The sequence below is a fragment of the Polyodon spathula genome, chromosome 15, assembly GCF_017654505.1.
Source record: "Polyodon spathula isolate WHYD16114869_AA chromosome 15, ASM1765450v1, whole genome shotgun sequence".
In the NCBI taxonomy this organism is placed as follows: domain Eukaryota; kingdom Metazoa; phylum Chordata; class Actinopteri; order Acipenseriformes; family Polyodontidae; genus Polyodon; species Polyodon spathula.
The window spans coordinates 1,140,705-1,164,833 of record NC_054548.1 but is presented as its reverse complement, the minus strand read 5'-3'; the positions used below and the strand labels follow the sequence as shown (position 1 = coordinate 1,164,833).

The 24,129-nt window shown below is 38.4% G+C and overlaps 2 protein-coding genes across 4 annotated transcripts; one reads left to right on the top strand and one right to left on the bottom strand.

The window, feature by feature from the left end:
- The first annotated feature begins 1,232 nt into the window (after positions 1-1,232).
- Positions 1,233-23,507, top strand: LOC121327950 (ADP-ribosylation factor-like protein 13B). 2 transcript variants are annotated; one of them, XR_005951625.1, is made up of 10 exons: positions 1,233-1,918; positions 6,994-7,064; positions 8,930-9,179; positions 15,694-15,799; positions 16,562-16,764; positions 17,543-17,636; positions 18,883-19,129; positions 19,978-20,125; positions 20,711-20,779; positions 21,711-21,731. XR_005951625.1 is itself a non-coding variant. In XM_041272319.1 (10 exons), exons 1-10 carry the CDS (start codon positions 1,860-1,862, stop codon positions 21,785-21,787), a joined length of 1,284 nt encoding a protein of 427 aa, XP_041128253.1. In that variant the 5' UTR covers positions 1,233-1,859; the 3' UTR covers positions 21,788-23,507. The 2 variants fall into 2 exon arrangements, 1 of the variants encoding a protein (XP_041128253.1); XM_041272319.1 differs by having other exon boundaries at positions 19,978-20,085; positions 21,711-23,507.
- LOC121327951 (syntaxin-19-like) lies at positions 10,275-14,795 on the bottom strand. 2 transcript variants are annotated; one of them, XM_041272320.1, is made up of 3 exons: positions 14,248-14,795; positions 12,490-12,630; positions 10,275-11,976 (listed from the first exon to the last, which is right to left on the bottom strand). In XM_041272320.1, exon 3 carries the CDS (start codon positions 11,880-11,882, stop codon positions 10,998-11,000), a length of 885 nt encoding a protein of 294 aa, XP_041128254.1. In that variant the 5' UTR covers positions 11,883-11,976; positions 12,490-12,630; positions 14,248-14,795; the 3' UTR covers positions 10,275-10,997. The 2 variants fall into 2 exon arrangements, with proteins under 2 accessions (XP_041128254.1, XP_041128255.1); XM_041272321.1 differs by lacking the exon at positions 12,490-12,630.
- Positions 23,508-24,129: the final 622 nt, after the last annotated feature.

The following is a 24,129-nucleotide window of genomic DNA, read 5'->3' as shown; positions in this document are numbered from 1 at the left end:
TATTACACACAACCATACCTGAGATGATGACTTTCCACTCACACATCCATACTTGTATATACAACATCCATACTTACATTTATACTCAACTATGGCTGTGCATCTGCAAACCATTATTACAAATCTCTCTAGAGATATTTTAAATATTACCATTAATTGTCAGGCACACTGTCTACTGTTTTCATAACATTGTCAGCAAATGCTACCAGAAGCAAATGGAAGAGTCTCTTTGAATATACCGACATTAGGCTGGTTTCATGTTTTCTAACTAAACTAACAAGATTATTTGGAACATTTCCTCTATGACACAATAGGAGGTACACAGGCCATTACAGCATGTCTTTGTGCTGATCGTGGTTATAGTGACTCAAAATTAATGTGGTGTAAATCGCTCACATAATAGAAAACATTTTGGTGTCATGATAAGGCTGCTCGATCTAAATTTCTTGATTGCGGCTCCATCGTTAGGTTATTTGACATATTACAACAACAACAGAATTTGGGTTGGGGTTCCCAAACTATATATATATAAAATAACAAAAATCAATAATTATTTGCAGAATCAGTTGTGCAGAACTCTGCTGACCAGACAAAATAAGAAAACAGTGGGATTCATATTTTAATAATTACCCGTATATGCCAATATTCATGTATGTAACAGACAGTTTTGTGTAAGATGAGGGTCAAAGTTTTATAACTGTTATATAGCTGCTGTTGTCCATTCACTCAACTTAACCACTCTTTGAAGTGATAGCTTTTGAAGATAACAATGGATCTAACAATTCATACACCTATAATATTGCTTGTGGAATCACAATGTTACTGCACTTTTAAAACAGCAGTGCAAATACACGAAATATACCTCGGATTTTCTTCTGTTGTAATATGCCTAAACCAGTGTCATTTATATCTAAAGTTTATCAGGATAATACAAGAATGCATTATACTCACAAAATCCATCACATTCTTCAGATGAAGTCAATTCATGTCTATAGGGGTAGCTGGAATTTGTAAAGGGAATCTTGCCGCCCTCTATGTACACGTGCATATAGCCTGAACACTACAAAGCTGCAATACCCTGTAATTGTTTGGATTACTTCCACTAGATGGCACTAAATCATCCATATCCTTCTTATCGATGGACTGGTAAATTGTGGATGATAATTCGGGTGAAGCGTCACGCTTTCTTCCTGGCCCTTCGTCATGACGTTCTACGTGTTGAAAGCCGCAGCCATAGCAGCGGCGGTATAAACAAAGCAAAGAGGGCGACAACATCAGCACCCCAGACAGGATAAATAACAAGACATCGTGTCGCGTATCGGTTCCGTTGGGGGATTTTTAAGGATTTTTTCAAATTATTATTCAAGGCATATATGCATTCAGCAACGACATTTAATTACAAGCTTCACATCAGAGATCGCGTGAGATATAAGGGGATTTGATTCCAAAATAAAACAGAAAGCCACGCGTGAATAAGCAGTCTGCACGTTTAACTTTTTTATTTTTTTAGAAGAAATATCATCTGATTTATTATTTTGAGATTTGCATCGGCAATGTGCCATAGTTGTAAAACTACTGAGGGTAGCCTACATCTGGACACAACAACAAACACGATCGTTTTGCTTGGATTTGTCTGCAGCGTTGGCCTTATACCCATATCACATCCCTGAAAAACCAGCGGAGTTTATTAATTGTGGTATTTAATTTGTGATTGTGTACTTGAATTACTGCGAGACGTTCTTCTCGTTACTGGGCGCTGTGGTTATGATGCCCACCCCTGCCTGTTGCAGATTTTCGTCATGATTAACCCCAACAGAGTTGTGTGATTTATTTTCCAAAACCAGCGGGTGTGGTGTGCGATGTTCAGTCTGATGGCGAACTGCTGCAGCTGGTTGAAACGGTGGCGGGAGCCTGCCAGGTGAGGACTTGCAATGGAATCGGTTGCAATAGTAATATAATAATATTCATTGAGTGCTGTATAATTAATGGTGTCACTATATAGATGCCAGTGCAACTGTGTTCATTCTGTCATTGAAAAATGACTCTCAGTTGGGGGGCGGGGGGGGGGGGGGGGGGGGGGGCCCTACGATCAGCCTGCAGTAGTAATTTCAAAAGTATGCCCTGAGCCAGTTGACTAATGGCTTATGAGGTTACATTACTGTACAGAAACAGTAGTTGGTGTACATTTGAAGCTGGGAGACCGGGATTCATTCCCTGAAACTTGGCTGTAAGTCTTGTCCAGACCTGGCTTCTTTAGTGGCATAGGGTCCTTTCACTTCCTTTCCTTCCCTTGGTCGAGCCAGGATTAAAACTGATATAGTGCAGAAATATCTGTAGTCTGACTAAGATGTGGAATTACAGGTAAGGATTAGCGTTTAGAATGTTCCACACAAACACGTGGTGGGTGCCATATTATGATTTTTTATTATGTTATGTACACATTTGAGGATACTCCTGCAGAGTTTTGTTACAGAAATGTATTTGTGAACAGTGTAGTAAATCGAGAGTGTAGTGATTAAGTCAAACTGTCTGAGTTTGCTCCTGTTGCTGCAAGTGGACTGTAGCTAAATGAAGGTACTTTTTAAACAGATACAGTATCTTACTGAAGTTAGACAAGGTAAGCAACAACCACAATAACCCTCATATATAATAAGTGTGTATTAGACTCTTGTTGTTACATTGTTCTTCACCAAATAAAATAACTTTGAGTAGCACCTTTTGAAAAAAGGTCCTTATTCACAAAATTTATTGACATTTGATAGTCATCATACTGTTACAGACTTGAAACAATTCTTAATTTATCAAATATTACAGAGAAAATCTCTGGGAATACTCAGACCACTAGAGTTGTTTTTTGTGTGGATTCTTCTATCTGGAATACTGCCATTTACCAATGAATGTGAGTGCAAACAATATAAGTAATTACTTTGAATTATTAGTTTGCTTTAACTTTTAGATTACAAATAGTTTACATGATCTCTTTCTCTTTTTTTTAAGTTTTCCCAAATGAAGCATTTAGTCTCTGTTTCCATATTCAGTAAGGAAGTGCCCGAGAATGCCCCTCAAACTCCACTCACGCCAGTCTCTCTATGAGTCTGACCTGGAGCACAGTAGCTCTGAGGTCAGACGCAGCTGTTCCCTGAGTACTCCTGCTTCAGACAACATGTGCTGACTTGCCAGCAGGTCTAGTGCCTGCTTTCCTGTGGGAGGTTAACACTCTTCCAGTAACCAACTCAAAACCAGCGACTGAACCCGTGAACTGTGCCAGTTTTATCAGGGTTTTTAAATCAGATGTGTGCAGACCCAAATGGATGTAAACTTAATCTGTAAAGGTACAGTGTCCCATATTCTTTTGAAAACATTTGTCACCACATACTGTAGTCCTGTGTGAAAATGTCAGATCGTAAGTATCTAGTAAAGAAAGGTGGTACAGCTATGTTGGTGGCAGTGGTATCTGCAGCAGAAGTGTGCCAAGAAAAGCCTGGGTGGGGCGGGGGGGATTTTAGTCAGCAGTCTCTTTGTGATTAAGTAGTATAATGTTTGAACTGTGGAAGCTTGCCTTTTTTAAATTGAATTAATTCCTAGGTACAGTATATCTTTAGAAATCAGAATTTAAAAGAATATAGAACCCTAACCCAAAATATAGAGACTTAGGAAAAACAGAAGAGACTTGATTAGGCCTCCCACTGGGGATGAATATCATATGTCAATGTGTCTCATTTTTTTCATTTGTAGAGAACTGCTGGTTTGTGTGGTGAAACTTACTAGGGACCTTTAGCACAAGTGAATAATCTGTGGTATATCAAAGTGCATTGTTTGTCTGTATGTCACTGTACACATAGCCTGCATATTGTCAGTGATTTATGTACTTCCAGTTAAATAGATTTACAGGTAAAAGTAGACTAGTACCTAATACTGCAGGCTTTTAGATCTGGTTCTGTAGGGTTATTTTATTTTGAGCAACAAAACATGTTTTCCACCATTGCCCTCAAAACCTACGCCACTGGCTGGCCATTGCAACCTTGTGTTGTGTTACAAACAAACTCCCCATCTCCTGGCAACTTGTGTTGCATCCCCACACCTAGAAAGAAAACAAATAGGCCTGCAGCACTTCATATTGTCCTACTATTTGTGAATTTAGTTTAGCACTGTTTCTAATGTACTGTGCTTTTAAATACTGTAAAGATTACCTTTGAGTTACTGCACATTTAATCATGTTGTTCAATTTGAGTTTTAGAACTGCGTGATGTAACACACTTCATTACTTTAAGTAAGAGAGTTCAGTGCAGTGTGCAAAACCTCACTGCGGTGCACCATATCTGCTTAGTGTTGTACTAATCCATCTCAAAGTAATCTTCATATAAATAAAATCTACAGTTCTAACCAAGTGCAATTTGGAAAGTTGATTGGAGTGTTTGCTAAAAGGAAAATTCAGTTAATGTTTTAATCATGTTGGTCTAGAGTGTGATAAACAGATGGATAATTAGAAGATCCATGCAGTCATTTTCATTATTTTATAATTAAGAACAAAAAATATATACTGATGCACAATAGAAAGGCAACACTCAGGTCTAATGGGTTTAATCAAATATTTTAAACATAGATGTCGAACACAATCACAGAAAATGTGAACAAAAATACAGATCAAAGAATCATGGTAAGTTTTCAGTATGAAACGTGACACACTGTCAAAGTGAAAACATTACAAAGTTAGTATCGGTATGACCTCCTTACACAATCCTGGCAGCACTGATGCATAGCCCGGATCAGCTTCTGGATAGGCTGCTGTGGGATGTTCCTGTGCAGCTGCAGCCAGCTGGCGAAGGTTGGCTGGTCATGGTTGTCTCCTGTGGATGGCACTGGCGATTTGGTCCCACAAATGTTCTATTGAACTCGGGTCACGAGAAAAAGCTGACCACAGCAAGACCTCAATATTGTTTTCTTGAAGTCATACAATTGTAATCCTAGTACTGTGTGGTCTTGAATTGTCCTGCTGGAAAATTGACACCTCCATATTGGCTTGCAGGAACAGAAAAACTGTTGCATCAAGGACTTGGTCCATGTATCACTGAGCAGTAAGGTAGCCCACAATCTGCACCAGAGGTGTTCTTGTGTTAAAGGAGATTCCTCCCCACTCAGCGGAATGCTCACAACAACATCTCCACACATGTTGTTTTCTGTCAGGTCTGTCAAGGGCAAAACAGCATTCCTCAGTGAATAAAACACTCCACCACTCTCTCTGCCACCACCTCCGATGTTCTCAGGCCCACAGAAGACGACGATTTAATCTCTCAGCTGTCAGCATGTTACCCCTGAACGGCCTCTGAGAGTGCAAATCATTTTCATGCAGACGTCGAGCTACATTCTTTCTGGAATTTCTCTTGCTGTAGCCACTGCAGTCTGAAAATGATTACGCAGATGGATCAGTCAGATGTGACGGTCCTGGGCTGGTACCCTCTGCCTTCCAGTACGTGGCCTGTCCCTCACAGAGCTGGTTTCTCTGGATTAGTCTGCTGCTTGTTGAAGCAGAACATCTCATTCTCCTGGTAACTTCTGTCACAGACAGACCGCCTTCATTCATGCCAGTAGCAACCAGGCGATCTTCATTACTCAAGCGGGGCATGGTTGTGTCTTTTACTGTTCTTGCATTATTTAAAATCGGTCTTTTCGAATGGCTATTTATACAGATTCTTAATCAACTCATTTTGTTAGTTTTAACTCAACTCAAATACCAAACACTGAGCATCTGGTGTTTTTATGAAATCTCATGACTTGAGCTCAGTATTTTGTTATCCCGAGGAACAATAGTACTTAAACAATCAACAAACCTATCTGCTCACTATTTAAAATGTAAATAACATTATGTACAATATGTGCCCAATGAGCTATTGATGTAAATCTTGCTGTTTTGTTTTCATTGTGCATCAGTATATAAATAATAATCTTGGTTATAATAAAATCAGACCTCTACAAAGGGATTGGAAAAAAAATGAATACTTCTGTAGTATTGTAATCAGTAAAGCTACCTTAAAAAAAAAAAAAGACAAATATTGAATTGCATTGAGGATACCTTACTCCCCACTGCCAGTCACTTCACTTATTTTAGTCAAAAACAAATTGGAACCTTTTTTCGTAAGGTTGTTTTAAATTCCTTCAATATCCTGCTCATCTTGAGTGTGAGTGTAACCCAAGAGCAACTCCTCCTAATCCGAGCTGAATGAAATCCCTGTTAATCTGTGTGCTGGATGGGGGAGCAGCATTATGGACTGTTTGTAATCAGTTGGTAATACAGCAATCCTCATTGCTGCTGCTCGTGAAGCCCTCTTGGGTGCTCAAGACCGTCGGCTGGGTATTTCATTTGATGCCTCTCAAGCCTAAATGCCACAGTTAAGTATTAAACAAACAGTATATGAAGGTGAACACTGTTATCTCCTGTCCTGTTTTTAATGGGACTGTCTCCTTGGTGGGCATGGGATGTACATGTAGAGGACGTGGCCTATAGATCCTTCTTCAGCACCTTTCATTGGTTCTGTAATCGTCTCAAAAGTAGATAGGTTGTGAGACAGTGTTGTCTAAACTCTGAGTTCGTTTCCTAGTCATTAACAAAAGCCTTCTGTTTGTATTATTTATTTTGGATTCTGCACAGTTCCATGCCACGTCTAATGTAAAAACACATGTTGTAGAAAACACCACCAAATCTTAACTACTGTGACTTTTGGCTGTCATTAACTTGCAGGCCTAAAATGAACCTGCATTGTTCACATTACAGTGAAATTGATTGAGCGCTGCATGTACAGTACAGTATAGCACTATGTAACCTTACCACTTTTCTACATTACAGAAGATGTTTTAAAGAATGCTGCTCACAACTTGTTAATACAGTTTGTATTTTGAGCCTTTATTCCGTGATTGAATTGCCCTGTTCATGTGGGTATGCTTTAAGATCCTATCACCTCCCAGTTTTGACTTTGAAATATCTGTTTTATTTTGCAGGAAAGTGACGTTGGTGATGGTTGGACTGGACAATGCTGGCAAAACTGCAACTGTAAGAGGCATTCAGGGAGGTGAGCAAACCCCTACATACTCACTGAAAATCCCAGCATAATCCTTTACCTCCAAGAAAAAGCAATAAATGAATAAGAAAGAGTATGCAGACGTCAGCCTAAGAAGTAAATATTAGTACTAATAACAATATTCATAGCTGATTAACAGCAGGACAGTTAAATAGCCTGGTGATTTAAAACATTAAGCATTATGAGTCTGTGATCATAGGTTTTTAAATGAATCGTAGTGTTCACTCCCCTGTGCTGCATTCCTACCTAGCTGTAAAATAAGATCAATTCAAGATGTAAAAGTTGTTATGATAAGAAAAAATGATAGCCAATTTTTCCATACCTGTAGAAAAAGCTTAAATATTTAGAATTCTGAATAATTTCAAGTTAACAAAGGTAAGTCACCAGCCTGCTGGTAACTGCAAGACCAGGTGGGTTAAATGGAAATGCTCTTCCTGTTGTTTATCATACAAAATCTTTCTTCTTGCCTGGCTCTTCGCATCAACATTTGTAACACATGTGCTATTTGTTTTAACAGGTGTAGGGTTGTAACAAAAGCCATCAAAGGTATTGATTTAACTGGTTATTTCTGCAGACCTAACTGCGTAACTAACTTCATAATGTCCCTGATGTTTGCCATACCTGTGTATACACAGTCTGTAAAAAAACAAAAAGGTAGTTGCCCTTAAATCTACCAAACTTAGCTGATAATTGGAGCTCAGTTGTCAGGTGCTTCTTTATCCAACACAACACAGATAACCATTGATTTACAAGGAATAGTGTGTAAAATACATAACTTGGCCACTAAGGAGAAGAGATTTGTTTGCAGATTTCAGCCCAAATCTTGAGTAATGGTCACGTAATGGTTTTATCGGAATATTGCCATCCTGGCTGCGCTGAGTCAGATGCATCTATTTGTTCCTTTTTTTCTGTCCAGCATGGAGCTTTAAGCTGTCAAACACAGGGGCTTCTTGAAGCCTCTAGTGTACAGCCACCTGTAATGTCTGTCTGTGATCCAAGAGAGGCTTGCTTTAGACAAGGGTCATTATCAACCATTTTTTTTCTTCTTTGTCTAAGATGCATGTGTTTAAGTTGAACTTAAGTTATTCATTTTAACTTTATTACATGTTATTCCTGTTTTCAAAGATACTGTTGTAAGCAAAACCCCCCAAAACAAGGTGGTGTAGAGTCCAAGCCCTTTCACTTTTTACATCCAATAAACCTTTACCTTTTACAATCACAAAAGAGCAGTGACAAGGTGTGTACAAGTGATATCAACAATCTCTGTATTATCAAGTGTTATCAAACGGGATCAAATTCCCATCTGCACTATGAAGTTTGATGGACCAATTAATGCACCACTGCTGCATCGTAGCTGTTGAGTGTGCATTTACAAACAATAATAATATAGCACCTTTCATAGTGGACCGCCATCACAAAGTGCTTTACAGAGGTAGGCTGTGAACTGTGCATTATATGCAGAGTCACTTACAATAGGACATTGATTTAACATCTCATCCGCAGGATGGAGCACAAGAAAGTTAAGTGACTTGCTCAGATCACACAGTGAGTCTCAGTAGCACAGGTGGGATTTGAACCGGTGACCTTGCGGTTACAAGCCCTGGACTTTAACCACTAGACCACACTGCCTCCATGCTATGCTCTGTGTTACAAAGAAATAATGACAGATGCAAGCGTCAAAGCACAACTGCTCATTACAGAGGGAACTGCTAAGCTTGTTATTAGGGAAGGGGTGTACTTTTAATTTTGAAGGGAGTAGATCGTTTCTTTCTTTTTTAAAAAAAAAAAAAAAATTGAAGAGACCCGGAGAAAACTGTGCATACTGGAAAACATGCTTTTTTTTTTTTTTTTCTCAGAAAATCCCGAAGATGTCGCTCCGACTGTTGGTTTTTCTAAAATCGACCTGACACAGGGAAAGTTTGAGGTGACCATTTTCGACCTGGGCGGTGGGAAGAGAATCCGAGGCATCTGGAAGAATTACTACTCCGAATCTTACGGGGTAATCTTCGTCGTGGACTCCAGTGATATGGACCGAATCGAGGAGACCAAAGAGACGATGTCCGAGGTCCTGAGGCACCCCCGCGTATCAGGAAAGCCAGTCCTAGTGTAAGTGAGAAAGCTTTGCTGTTTAAATCATTAGTGCTACTCAGTCTTTGAGTCTAGCAACGAAATGATGAACAGTGTTTGTTTCTGCACCTCTTTCATACAGTGGTAACGCATACATTCTAGAGTGAAATGTCTACAAGGATTTCATGTGTTGAGAATGAAACGTAAATGGGACATTCTTCTTAAAAGATCCCAATCAATGTCAGTGTCATGTTGTGTTTATTACATTTTTGCAGATGTGCACAATATATTACATACAAAAGAGGGAGATTATAAAATGTGATAATACAGCAGTTAATATGTTTCTGTTCTCTAATCAATTGGGTATTACAAAAAGCCATCATTAATGTACGAATGGAGCTTAGTATTACATTTGAAATTATATACTGAACAAAAATCTAACGTAACATGCAACAATTTCAAAGATTTTACTGAGTTACAGTTCATATAAGGAAATTGAAATAAATTCATTAGGCCCTAATCTATGGATTTCACATGACTGGGAATACAGATATGCATCTGTTGGTCACAGATACCTTAAAAAAAAAAAAAAAGGTACGGGCGTGGATCAGAAAACCAGTCAGTATCTGGTGTGACCACCATTTGCCTCATGCAGCGCGACACATCTCCTTCGCATAGAGTTGATCAGGCTGTTGATTGTGGCCTGTGGAATGTTGTCCCACTCCTCTTCAATGGCTGTGTGAAGTTGCTGGATGTTGGCAGGAACTGGAACACGCTGTCGTACACGTCGATCCAGAGCATCCCAAACATGGTCAATGGGTGACATGTCTGGTGAGTATGCAGGCCGTGAAAGAACTGGGACATTTTCAGCTTCCAGGAATTGTGCACAGATCCTTGTGACATGGGGCTGTGCATTATCATGCTGAAACATGATTTGATAGCGGCGGATGAATGGCACGACAATGGGCCTCTGGATCTCGTCACGGTATCTCTGTGCATTCAAATTGCCATCGAAAAGCAATTGTGTTTGTTGTCTGTAGCTTATGCCTACCCGTACCATAACCCCACCGCCACCATGGGGCACTCTGTTCACAACGCTGACATCAGCAAACCGCTCGCCAACACAACGCCATACACGCTGTCTGCCATCTGCCCGGTACAGTTGAAACCGGGATTCATCCATGAAGTGCACACTTCTCCAGTGTATATATAGTGTACATAGTGTATATACAATATCCTTTTACATATTCAAGCTATCATAAAAAAAAAAAAAAAAATCCCGGTCCTTTCTCTGGCAGCGTCTGGTTGTTCGAAATGACGTGGTGATTTTCTAAAGTAGTGTCCACTGAGGACTAAATTGAGATTACCAGCCTCTAACATGTGACCCGAGCCAGACTGCCTGACCTATCCAGTACCATTTGTCATAACGGCTACAGTTCAGGAATGGTCCCTTCTGATAGATATTATATTATATATTAAAACAGCTAATAAAATACAAATATTTATGCTGATAATTGGGCAAACACATAGCAGACAGAAAAAAAGGTCCCTCATATCTCAAAAGTTGCTTATACTGTAGTGCTTTTGTTCATTCTTTTACATATAGAATTACTAAAGTTCGTGGCAGTTTGTTCTCCTATTTTCAAGTAATGGCTGTCCACATGTCCCTGAAAAATGCAAGTTGTCACCCGGACACTGCAAATATAGGATGTAATAGTATGTATGGAACTGTCATCCTCCCATAACCAACTGCTTCTTAAGAGATTCCATCGTGATGAATAGTAGGCTAAGCCTTGTAACCATAGACCACCTCATCTCTGTTTTGTACAGTACTGTACATGCAGCTGGACTGAGCTGTCATTTACAGCAAGGAAAACAACAGCAGCACATCACCTTACAAGGGTGCTTTTTCTTGTACCTCACCGCCAGCTTGAACTTCTCATTCGACTGCTGAATGTAATCCTGAGTGTGGCTCACGTTGGCTTCGATGTTGTTCACCTGGTCTCCGTGCAGCTCAACCTGCATGTAGATCTCAAGAAATAGTTCCCGCAGGTCCCTCATCTGGCTCTCCAAGTTCATCAACTCCTTGTGGCGCTGCTCGATCTCAGAGAGCTGTGACTTGGTGATTTTTACTTCGTTAATGATGTTCTCATTGAACACTTCCCACTTGCCTTGCACCATCATCTCATCCACCTCCTCCTCCCCCACCTCCTTCCCTGCCACCTCCAATTGCCGGATGATGAACTGCTTGCACTTCTCCTGCTTGCCCACCAGAGTGCCGTTGTACTGGGACATGACCTTCTGGAACTGCTTGAAGAGCATGGCATGCTGGGTGTGCTGGATTCTAGTGACTGTAGAGGTCAGCCCGTTGTCTGCCCCGGTCTGCTTGACGTCTTTAGACATGGCCTCCAGTCTCTTGTGAATGTGCTCGGCTCGGATCTTGATGTCCCTGGTAATGTTGTTCTCCTTTTTGATAACGCTAAAGCGACGCATGGAGGACACCAGGGTCTTCTGCTGCTGGCTAAACTTCGTGATGTCTTCTTCCAGTTCATTGATTTCATCCTGGATCCGCTGCACGTCATTCAGGATGGACTCCACAATGGGCTCCTTTTCAAAAATGATGGCTTGTTGCATGATGACCACCTCTTCCCCTTGACTTGAAGGGTCAACATGGCTATTTTCCTCTTTGGAGAGTTCAGCCTCCTTTACACGTTGTTGTAATTCCAGCAGACGGTCTCTCATTTTCTGTTTTTTTTCTTTGATATTTTTTGCGACTTTATTAGCTTGTTATACTGTGCAGCCTAGAACCTGCTTGTAAATCCATTACACCACTGTACTGCGGGAAAAAAAAAAAAAAAAAGATACATTAGTAACAATATAGACAGAAACTTCAAATTGCTGCAGTATGTTAGGCAGGTGGGGAAGTAGTTTAGCTGCATTTCCCCTATGGACTTATTGTTTTACTGTCCATTTCCCTGTCCTCTGTTTACGCTGCTTAATTATTTCTGTTGGCAAAACAGATCTTCAAGATAAGTCATGTTTATGGGTTGAACATTTTTGAATACCAAACTTTTTCAATTTTTTTATTCAAGAATAGTTCCATTCATTTCTATAAAGCTCATTTAAAATAAGAACATAAGAAAAGTTTGTGAACGAGTAATGGCCATTCGGCCCATCAAGGCTTGTCTCTTGTTACACAATATTCTCCCCTACTGGGAGCATCTAATTTAAAAGGACAGAATCTACTCGTTTTTGTTCCTAGCGTTTTAGATGCTACTATGTCACCTGGTTGGCTATTCCATGCATTTCTTTTAAAAAAAGTGCTTCCTACCTTTGGATCTAAACTTACCTTTATTTGGCTTCCATTTATTGCCTCTTGTTCTACTTTCTGAGCTGAATTTGAAGTTGTGTCTTGGGTTAACCTTATCTAAACCATTAATGATTTTATAGAATTCAGTCAAGTCCCCTCTTTCTCTTCTTTTTTTCTAGGCTGAAGAGATTTCATTATTTTAACAATTCCTCATAGCTCATGTCATTCAGACCTGCCCAAACAGGATCTCATTAAATTGCATCAGGAAGCAATAACAGTGCGTTCTATTCATATTTTGACGTTTGGTAAAAAAATGCTGTATACATGTAATGTGTATTGTATGTAGATTTGTATAACACAAAGTCACGACTGATCTTCAGTACTTAAGAAGTCTGTCAAACTGCTTGCGTTCATTACTCTCAGGCCCTAACTTCAATTCCCCATGCCACAGCAGTACATGCATGTTTCAGTGAGGTGCTTGGCTTTGTCATCTCGGTAAAAGAAAAAAATCTATATTTTATTACAGCTTTCTGCCAAAATATGGACCTCATACAGTCAAAGAAAGTTTAGTTCAGAGCATGTGAATGTAACCTTTGGAGAGGGTGGGATGAAACATGATTTATACAAAGTGACCTATTTGTCAAATGCTTGTTAACCGCTTCATATCCGAGGCAGCAGATTTTAAAATGTTTCAGTTGAACCCCCTGTTGATTTAAAGCTGTAAATAGTGCACACAGGCTACACCCAGTATTTCAGTGCTGATCATCTTCTTATGGTTGAAGGCTTATTAATATAACAGGCTGCTTTGTTCTGTACAATGCAGGGGTTTCAGAGACGCTGGGCTTTAATTAACACAGTGCTCAGTGCTAGTCTAATCCAATCCAAACAAAACTTAACGAAGGAATTACACAACCTTCCAAACTGTACATTTGAATTAGTTTTGCTTTATACATACTAGCTCTCTTAGTTAAGAAGAACACATGCTTTAAAAGTATTTGAGACACGTACTGTGCACATGCGCATACATACACACAGAAATAAGTATTATTAATCAGGTTTGCAGATTTGTACAGATAAATAATATACTTTTACTGTGCATTTTTGTCTGTTTGTATTTAGCAATTCATAGTTCTGCAAATTATTGTTAATCATTTGCCCAAAGGTTAAATAGTACGTTGAAAAATTATAATAAACATTCACTAAAACAGTTGAAAAATATGCATTTATCTGCAAATTTGATTTAATTAATCACAATGGGCTTTAAAAAGACTATTTAACAAAACATTCCTTGAAACATTTTTGTGAGTTGTTTTTGGAGTTATTTTTGTCAGTTCCTGCAGTTGTGAATGCTGTATTATACACCGGCACATTACCTGACTTGTGCATAGTACTGCTATGTCATGAGTATAAATATACAGTGCATTCAGTAAATAATTCATTATGAGGGAAAAGCATGGTCATGCATGTGTAGACTGTACCTCTTTCTTGGCATAAGCAAGTACAGCTGAGGGCTGTTTTGAGATCAGGTGTAACTTTTTATTCCACTAGATTTAGGTCTATTGACTTTTCTATAACATTAGTCATTTGAGCAAGAACAAACTTGCTAAGCTTTTACTCCAATGTAATTAGAATAAAAAGCTGTTAATGTTTTGAAATGAGAAATAAGGGATTTTTAAAAATGTATTAATTTTTATTTTTATTTATTTGACTTTGAAACAAGTGGATCAAACTTTGCACTGGAGCAAAAGTTTAGTCAGCGTATCCCAGTGTTAAAATAAAGTAAACCAACATAGTTACCTTGTGGGAAGCATGTAATCCTTAAAACCTGTATCCATAGCTATAAATGAAATGGGAGCATTTCTGTCAGCAGTCTTCAACAATCCAGCTGCTTCAATTTCTAACAGCAGAGCAAAGAGAAGGAAACGCCCCTGTGCTAGAGATCCTGAGAGGTCTGTTGAAACTGCGACTTTATTGTTCTGACAGCATTACAATAAGGAACAATATGCAGAGAAGGAAACGTGTGCTGCAGCTGCCATGATGTCTCACCCTGCACTCCTGGAAAATCAGGCTCTGCTTGTTTTGAGTCCTACCCCTAGAGTGTTTTTTGTTTGACCAATAGGATGAAGCTTACTGTGGCTCATTAGACTATCTACAAATGTTAGTATGAAACGCTTTAAAAACTATAGGAAACTCACACAGAGTACTGTGAACCAAATGCACTTGCCATTGTGTTGAATACATTGTATTCAAGGGCTATTCATTTAGTGTTGATGCTTTCAATTGTATTTGTCCATGTAAAGGTCAAAAGAAAAGTTAAATGCTTTTTACAGGTATATTATAGTGGTTAAACCGAATTCACAAAGTATATTTGGAATAAATTAAATAGCATGTTGAAAGTTTTTAATAGTAAAATATTTTAATTTATATATATATATATATAAAAAAAAATATAGTAATACTGATGCAGATGTTTACCTTTTAACAGATCTTTTGTATAAAACAAGATTAAAAGGCAAATACCTGAATTAATGATACAGATCTTGTAAGGCGATATTTGTAGTGGTTTCTGTCAGAGAGAAAATACATTATTAGCAATTTGAACTAGTCTTCTGAGGAACAAAATAAAAATGTTAAATAGATCAACTTTCATATTTCATGCATATATACAAAGCTCAGATTTTGACAACCAAAACCTTTTCAACATATTGTTTTCCATCAAAAGAAATGGCCCATGTCATTTGGAAATATTTTAAAATATAAAACCTACCCAATGCAAAGAGCAGTGCAGCTACATTACACTGCGATGAGAACATGAGGAACAATGCACAGTGAACCTTTCCGTGCTGCTGTATACGGTGTCTTGTTTATTTAACTCCCTCCAGCTATTCTGAATGATTGGCTCAATTTCTAGTTTCAGTACTGACGTAAAAACTGAGCTTGAAACCAGATTTGTAGTCTTAATAGAATGGGGTGGAGTATCTTTGGGTTGCTAATGGGTCTTTCTTATTGTTCAGCAACTGCTAATATCTTATTAACATTAAGGTGATGCAATGTGATTAAAACCCTTAATCCATACACTTCAGTCGACAAATGATTAAGGTTCATAAAATGTTTAGCAAAGATTAGATCAAAAACAAAGTTTTCAACCTGAATTGTTTTCAGTCCCTGTTAAACTGACTGCATTTTACAGCACAGTATATTGTACTGCAGTAACACTGCACTTACCAATATATGTTTTTTTAGGCTGGCTAATAAACAGGACAGAGATGGGGCACTAGCTGAAGCAGACATCATTGAGTACCTGGCCCTGGAAAAGCTTGTTAATGAAAACAAGTGCTTGTGTCAAATTGTAAGTATGCTGTGTAGAAAGAGCTCTGTTTGTGTTCCAGGCGTGTCTGCCCTTGAGACGCTTTGTTTTTTTTTTTTACTGCAGGTGATGAGACTTTAGACTCTGTCAGCCTCTTTGGGCACTCATTTTAAAATAATAAATGAAAACATGAAAACAATAGATAGTTGCAGGATTGTCCTTTTTCATCAAATATTTGATTAGCAAAGCTCACCAAACAGCACCATTCAAACTATTTATCCAGCCACTTCCCTATAGAATCACTGCTGCAGCAGGTATTACTTTATGATGCTCCCTGACACCACTTTCAATCCCATGTGCAGCAAAGGGAGTTTAATGTTTTAAGTGTGGTTTTAAGTCCCCATATTGCTGCACAGAGTAGGTGCTTTGAGGTTGATTGTCCTTGCATCTTAAACCCTAAACCCCAAACCCTTGGTCTGTTGGATTTATGTCCTTCTAGTGATGTACTCATTTCATTTCACAGTATTCATTCTGCTTGTGTTTTTGCCTTGGGATGAATTAATGACCCACTTAATAGCACGGCTAAATAGAATTCAATGTAAAAGACTGACAAGGAAGGATTCACAAGTTTTGTGACAGCTGCATTACGATCTATTATTTAGATCATTCAATTAGACCCAATTTTTTGGTTTTACAGGTAATTTAAAATAAACTCTAAATACACATGGGCTCATCACCATTGACAGACATGTCTTCAGTACCAGCAGTAGTTAACACAGGCTAACTCTACGTGTATACTTCCAGGAGCCATGTTCAGCAGTTCTTGGATATGGAAAAAAGTTTGATAAATCCATAAGAAAAGGTCTCAGCTGGCTGTTGAACAATGTGGCAAAGGATTTCGAGGCTTTAAGTGAGCGGGTGCAGAAAGACACAGCAGAGCAGAAAGCACAGGAGGACCAGGAGAAAAGGGAGAGAGCCGAGCGAGTGCGACGGGTTCGAGAGGAAAGGTGAGTGGGGTAATACTGTACAGAACAGGATCGTGAGAGGAAAGGTGAGTGGGGTAATACTGTACAGAACAGGATCGTGAGAAGAAAGGTGAGTGGGGTAATACTGTACAGAACAGGATCATGAGAGGAAAGGTGAGTGGGGTAATACTGTACAGAACAAGGTCGTGAGAGGAAAGGTGAGTGGGGTAATACTGTACAGAACAGGGTCGTGAGAGGAAAGGTGAGTGGGGTAGTACTGTACAGAACAGGGTCGTGAGAGGAAAGGTGAGTGGGGTAGTACTGTACAGAACAGGATCGTGAGAGGAAAGGCGAGTGGGGTAATACTGTACAGAACAGGATCGTGAGAGGAAAGGTGATCGGGGTAGTAGTATGAGTGGCTATGGAAAAAAGCATCTGTATTTCCTCTATTTTTACCTTTTTTTAAAATTAATTCCTGATCTTGTATATTAGTTTCGCATACAGATGTGATGTAGACAGTTTCAAAATCACCTCGGATTTCCAGTAAATCACCTTGGGTATGTAATAAATACACTAATGAGCAATAGCATTTACATTCCCCTGCGGAAAAAGATAAGTAGCTGGGTTTACTTGTATGTTTCTTATGCCCTCAGAAGTCTTAAATAAAGGCTGGTAAAGGGATCCTGTTCTCTCACTTGAGAAATGCTTTCTCCAGGACTTGGGATGCTTCCTTATTAGGAGATGTGGGAGTTCAGCAGGAGGCAGCTGAGATCTGGGAGTATGAGAGTTGTTTACATATTTGGCCTGTTTGTTTTGTCAGAGAGCAGGGAGAACAAGAAGAGGCTGAGGGAGAGGATCCTGAGGCTGGCACCATGGTTAACCCTTTTCAGCCCATAAGCAATGTGATTACACAGGTGCGTGCTTTCAAAAGGAAATCTATTACTCTGCTAGACAGGATACTGTGGGACCCATAAACTAAACTTTAAAGAATGTTTTTAAACCACCTTACATTAAAACATAATTTCAAAACTGTCAGCAAACCATTACTTAAAACATTCCTAAAGCTTTATAAACAGGGCACTGTATTTTGATAGGTTTTTTTTTTTCATGCCCTCTTCACCACCTTGGCTCATACCTTTCTTCATTAAATTGGTCATTGACACCGCTGCCTAATAGCAGCACCATTGTGATTTTGAATAGATTGCAGTCAGAAATTAGTGTTTTAAAATATTCTTTATATTCAATTAAGGTTTAATTTTTTTTTTCTTTAGTTAACTTAATCTGTTTAGATAACATTATTTGTTTGCTTTAACAATAGCCCTTTAGCTGCCCCTCTGTATTATTGTTTAGTTCAACATTCATCATCAGAACCAGTTGTGTTTAAACTTGGTATGGACATTCTTTAGCACACATTCTTAAATTGATCAAAATGTAGGCAATATCAAGCATATATACATATTTCAGTCTCACTTTTTTTGAACAGGCTCTTGGAGACAGTATGTTTAAAATATATTTCATATGTCGAGTCTTTAATAACTGTTACTTAAAGCGTCTTACCTTTTTGACTTTGATCTAGTTTGAGCATGGAATGTAAATGCCTTATTTTCTCCTTTGTTTATTTCATTAAAGTATTCCACATTATATGAAAGTGTGTCATAATAACCAGCTTAATCAAGGTACACAGTAAGCTATACCTGTCAAAGCTCCAGAGTAGACATTGATATGTAGTATACACTTTTGTGCAAAGGAACTGTGTCTTATTTGCATATGTATATAATTAACCTGACATGCATTTTGTAATTTTATAAGAGCTGTATCACCTTGTTGCATGTAAACTTTAGTCATGATTAAGGTCAATCACAGGTCTGACAGGAGCCTTCTTATTAAAGTCTGTCCACGGACTGATGATTGACAGCGAGCAGTCTCATAAGTGGTGTAGTTCTGGAAAACAGACTTTGCTGCAAGTGGTAATCGCTGGGGTCATGTATTCTTCCAGAGCAATTTAAACATCTATCAGACTTACCCATGGTGGTGGCCCTGTTCTGAAGTGGAAGTGGAAGTGCCATGACCTGAAGAATTGGGATGTTAACTACTTTAGTGTCCCTTTGTTAAGCAAGCTTGCATTACAGGGCGAAGGCTTGATTCTTTTTCTGGCTTTAGAATGAAGAAAAAATGAAAGGGGAAAAGGAAAAGAAGAAAGAGCAGCCTGAAAGCAAGTCTGGCGCAATACCACTACAGCCCACTCAGGGTGCTGAGGATATGGAGACTGGGAGCAACCCTGGCAGAGAGCTGAGCAACAGTGGGATGGTCCACAACTACATCACCACTCTCAACCAGCAGCTAGAGGAGCAGGGAGAGGGAGAGGAGGAGGCGAATGAGCGCCAGACCCCAGACAGCATAGACTCGGGTGAGAGAGAACAATCTCTGCAAGGCTTTCCATTGTGTGTGTTTAGGATTATTTTCAAAGATTGGCAGGTGATAATGCCAGATTAAATTACTTGAACTAAATGTCTTTTGTCTTTAAAAATGTAACATGTATAAACATTGCAACTGTTGGGTATAAGAAGAGGCAGTCCTGCCCATGGAGGCTCATCAGTCTCTAGCATACCATTAGCACCTGTGCAGCCTTTATCTGTACCATCAATGAATACAGTGTTTTAAGCTGTTCTACACCAAATAGCTTTAAACATAGACAATAAACACTCTGCTTAAAATCCTTCCATTCTGAACTTGTATTCAGTTTCCATGCAATGCCCTCCCGTCTAAAACTGTGTACTGGCTGTTATGTTATTTAGGCTGACATAACAGCTAATGTTAAAATAATATTTTAACACTGGCTGTTATGTCAGCCTAAATAAATAATATTTGTTAAAATAATATTTCAGTGCTGTGCCGTGCGAGTCTCAGAGGATCCTGTATGTCAAGGGTGGGCCACTCCGGTTCAAGGGCCATTCTACGTGAGGTTTAATAGGTTTAATGAAATGTTACCTGCACGCAGGTTTAATTGGCCTGATGTTGCTCACAGTTCCAGTTCTTGAGGTCCGGAGCCCTCCTAGTCTTTGTTCCACTTGTACCTGACATGACATATTCAAACCAGTTTTAACCTGCTTCCATGCCTTAATCAGCTTATTAAACAATGCTGCTAAAACCAGGCTGACCCCTGACCTCGAGGGCCGAATGTGTGCAGCCCTGGGATACAGTATAAAAACATTGCATCATTTAAAATTGAATCTTTTCTCAATGTTCTTGACCAAGCCAAAAAGAAGTCAAAGTCAAAGCTGAAGTTAAAGAGGAGGCACAAGGTTGAACCAGCCAGCACGGACGATGCTGTCCCTGAGAGCCCAACACCACCCCCGCCCCCCGGTGAGTAACGGCAGTGAAGAGAAAGCTGAAGAAAAGCCAGGTCAGGAACATTTTATAACCTTTTAAAACAGTCCCGTGCTTTGTGAAGCACTTGCCTCTCATTATCCTTAACTTTCTTTCAAGTGTCTTCTTTATTTATTTATTCATTTTTTTAGATTGTTAGTTTGTCAAGCCTTATTGTCACTTTGACACCCTTTGAAGCCCATTGAACTTGCCACCACCCTATAGATCAACTTCCTGTGCAGCAGAGATTTGGACCCCTTCTTATATGTAGCATTAAACAAGAGTGCACGGTCAAGAAGGTTCCTACTACTTACGTAACAGGAAGGGAAAATATTCTGCAGTCAGGGTGAAAATAAAGAGTAGAAAACTATGTAGCAAAATGAGAGAAAGTTGGTATGTTAATGAAAGGTCTGACACTGTTATTAAACCACCCCATTGCAGCACAAAGTGCAATTCTTGAGATAAATATATGAAAGCATATTTTACACACATGATGCAGAAACCAGTTTTAAAATATAACCTAAAAAAGAGGGAATCTTTTTTTCAGAATTTATCAGCCTGTTGGCATTAACCAAAAAAAAAAAAAAAGGTTCATATTATTGTATTTTTGTATTTTTTTTAGTTGGCTGGGGTACCCCCAAAGTTACTAGACTTCCTAAACTTGAACCACTGGGGGATACAAGACATTCTGGTAACTGTATATGATGTTGCTCAGCATGGCTTTCAGTTCCATTCAGCCAGGCATTCATCATTGTAATCAATATTGACAACCGCTTTTCTGCTTGACGTGTATGAGCTAACATTTTCATTGTCTATTATCATAGTTTGTTTTCTTGCTGTTCTGTGCATCCAACAACATTTGTCCATTACTTTTTAACACTGTTGTGCAATATACTCTTAACAATTCTACATACTATTCTATACCCCTGTCTTTAATATATTGCTTTCTTCTGTTTTTGCATCCTTCCAATCATAATGTTGTGTGTTTTTGAGTGTATGCGTCTTGAAAGCTACCTGATGAATACTCTCCTAAGTTTTTTCAGTAGTTGGAGTACAGTTACGCTGCACTGATAAGCCCCAAACAGGGCAAAACATGTGTCCAGTTGCTTGAATGTTTTTGGCAACTTTGACGCAATTTCATTGGCTCTTGTAATGCTTACATTTGCATTTCCCAATTACCCATAATTCTATATTTACTACTTTCTCTCACCTTAACTTGAAAGCTGCTTGTGTATGAATCAATCAATCAGTGGTTTGAAGACTGTCTTCTGCCATAAAATTGGGCTAGACTGTAAGTTTCAATCCAATATAAGGTTCAGGTAAATCTTAAATTTTGAAATAACCATCTACATTTACATACTTTCTTGTGTAATGTAAAAAAAAAATAAAAATAAGGAAATAACAGTCATATGCATATATGACATATACCAGAAACACAATGATTGAATAATTACCTCACTGTGGAGTTCGTAATCGAATACATCAGTTATGTCAACATTTGGCACATCCTAATGCATAGGGCAAATGAAAAACATAGCTGTGAAATGTCAAAGAATTGTGGTCTTAGTGTAAATGCTGATGTGTTTTTTTTTTTTCTTCTTTTTCTCCTTCTCTTCCAATAGATTTTTATGGCAAGCCTCTCCCTCCCCTGTCAGCCAGGCAGAGACCGAACAGTGACGCTCATGATGTCATTTCTTAACCGCTATCCCAGCAAGGAGTTTATGTGCACTAACAGAAAACTTTCTTTTTAAGTTAGAGAAAAGTGTTGGCTCTTTATCACAGACACACACTTATTTAAGCAGTGCTACAGTGAGATACGCTACATCATCACCAAGTCAATTCAATGCACACAGCTACCACTACAGACTTGATGCTGCTGCTATTGCCACTGCTTCATATTGATTTTGAAAGAGGAGGAGCAATATTTCAGAGGATAGAACCAGTATCCTATGTGACTATGGTTACAGTACAATCATGAACTCAAATGTGACCTTCATACATTTCAGGAAAATGTGGAAAAGAGACTCCTACAGTTCATACTGTAATATCTGGAATGATTTGTGTGGTTTTTAGTCAGTATAGACAAATTGTCATTCATATCCTCTGAATGGCATGAAGCATGCAGGCAACAACCTTGGGACCATCATTTTATGATTATCCTTTTTTTCCTACTTAAAATCAGTATTTGTACAGCATTTGTAAAGATTTTGTGGTTGCTGTCTTTTGTACATTTTTAAAAGCACGCGTACAATGATTAAATGATCCAGTGTGTTGCAAATGATCAGGGTTATTCAGAATGTGTACAAACTTACCATAATGCTACAACTTACCATAATTTCATACATCTCAGTACAGTAAAAGTGTCCATCTCACTACAGTATGTCAATTTGTACAAGTCTTGAAATACTGAATTTTCTGGTCTGGGTTTAGTAGAATTGCTCCAGATATTTGCAGCGTGCCCACATTACTATTGGCAATTTTTTGTACATGAGATGAGTGCTGTGAAAGGTTGCTATCCAGCTACTGAAAAGTGTGGACCTCAAAATGCGTAGGAGCGCCAGCAGGTGTCATTAACAGGAATGAATCCATGCGTAGTCTGCAGAACCGACATGTACCACTGTGCTGTGACAGTCTCTTGGAAAAGTACTGTAATTGATTTGAACAAATTTTACCCATTGTCTTAATAGAAATAGCATTATTTTAAGTTTGCCCATATTTACAAATCGCTCTATAGTATTATCCCTGGATTTAATCATCTGTCAGGAAACAAATTTGAATGTCAGTTTTCTAATATCTTATCCCCAGAGATAGGAACAACAATACAGCAGGTAGTGAATTGAATGATGTCTGTGGGAACTGGTGAAGCATTTTGGGGTACTGGGCTAAACAGTATGTTTGTCTTATGAACCCAGTGTGTTATACCACATAAACTCTAAAATATGTATTATTTAACAGCTGGTTTGTGTTTAAAAGTTGATACCCAGTGAAATGTAATCCTTCGATGGTTTACTCAAGGGTGTTCATGTAAAATATGATGTGCCTCTCTAACGTTTACAGTCAACTTTTAATATTACTGTGCTATTTGGTCTCCTTCAAAAACTAAATATGAAAGTACCACACACTAGTGAAGCAATTTTAACACTGCATTTTTTTGTCTCGCTTTTTTGAGACATTACATGGATGCTTTGTAACTACCTTATATGCTAAATGCATTTGTTAACTTACACAAAGAACAATTTTATTTGACTGTAACCCAAATACTGTATACCAGTGTGCAAAATATATTCTCCACATTTTTTGTATGCTTGATATGATCTTGTTGCTTTATAGTAAAATATTCTGTTAAATACATGCTTGATTTGAAACAAGAATCTTTGCTTATTTAATTGCATGTGTTGTCTATTGTGAGGTTGAATTCTTTAAATTAAACGATATTTGAAAAGCTTTGAAAAAAGTAAAACGCACAATTCTCACTCTTACATCAGTTCACAGTAGCGTACATTTTTAATAACAGAAATAATGCAATCAGTATTCAATTTCACCTTTTGGATGAAAAACAAACATGTTTAATAATTATAGCAAAAGAAGCACATTTTGTGCATTAAAATACATTTCATTCCAAAATGTGTGTGTGTATGTATGTATATATATATATATATATATATATATATATATATATATATATATATATATATATATAGCTCAAAGAGCCAGCTGCCCAACGTTTCGATAAATAAAGAAAAATAATGCAATTTCTTGTATTACATTATGCTATTAGAAGTAATTTGCAGTCTCATCAGTAGTGTATAATTAACATAGTTTTGGCATGAACAGTACAATAACACGTCATTGTTTTAGTGGGGTTAATAGGTGTGCAACAGGAAATGGCGTTGCGGTGACGTCAGGCCAGAAGGCGGAAAATAACTGGTAACTGCAGTTCGGAAAGATGCAGCGCGCCGTTTATTTTTAATACACAACACCTTTAAACAAAAACAAACCCTGCTCACAGAGCGAAAATAAATATTTTCAAATAAAACAAAT

What these genes read in the sequence shown, in the direction of transcription:
- LOC121327950 (XM_041272319.1), top strand. Translation starts at nt 1,860, where the DNA reads ATGTTCAGTCTGATGGCGAACTGCTGCAGCTGGTTGAAACGGTGGCGG. An exon ending in TGTAAGAGGCATTCAGGGAG is followed by an intron (nt 7,065 to 8,929) that starts GTGAGCAAACCC and finishes TTTTTTTCTCAG; the next exon opens with AAAATCCCGAAGATGTCGCT. An exon ending in CGACGGGTTCGAGAGGAAAG is followed by an intron (nt 16,765 to 17,542) that starts GTGAGTGGGGTA and finishes TTGTTTTGTCAG; the next exon opens with AGAGCAGGGAGAACAAGAAG.
- LOC121327951 (XM_041272320.1), bottom strand. Translation starts at nt 11,882, where the DNA reads ATGAGAGACCGTCTGCTGGAATTACAACAACGTGTAAAGGAGGCTGAA.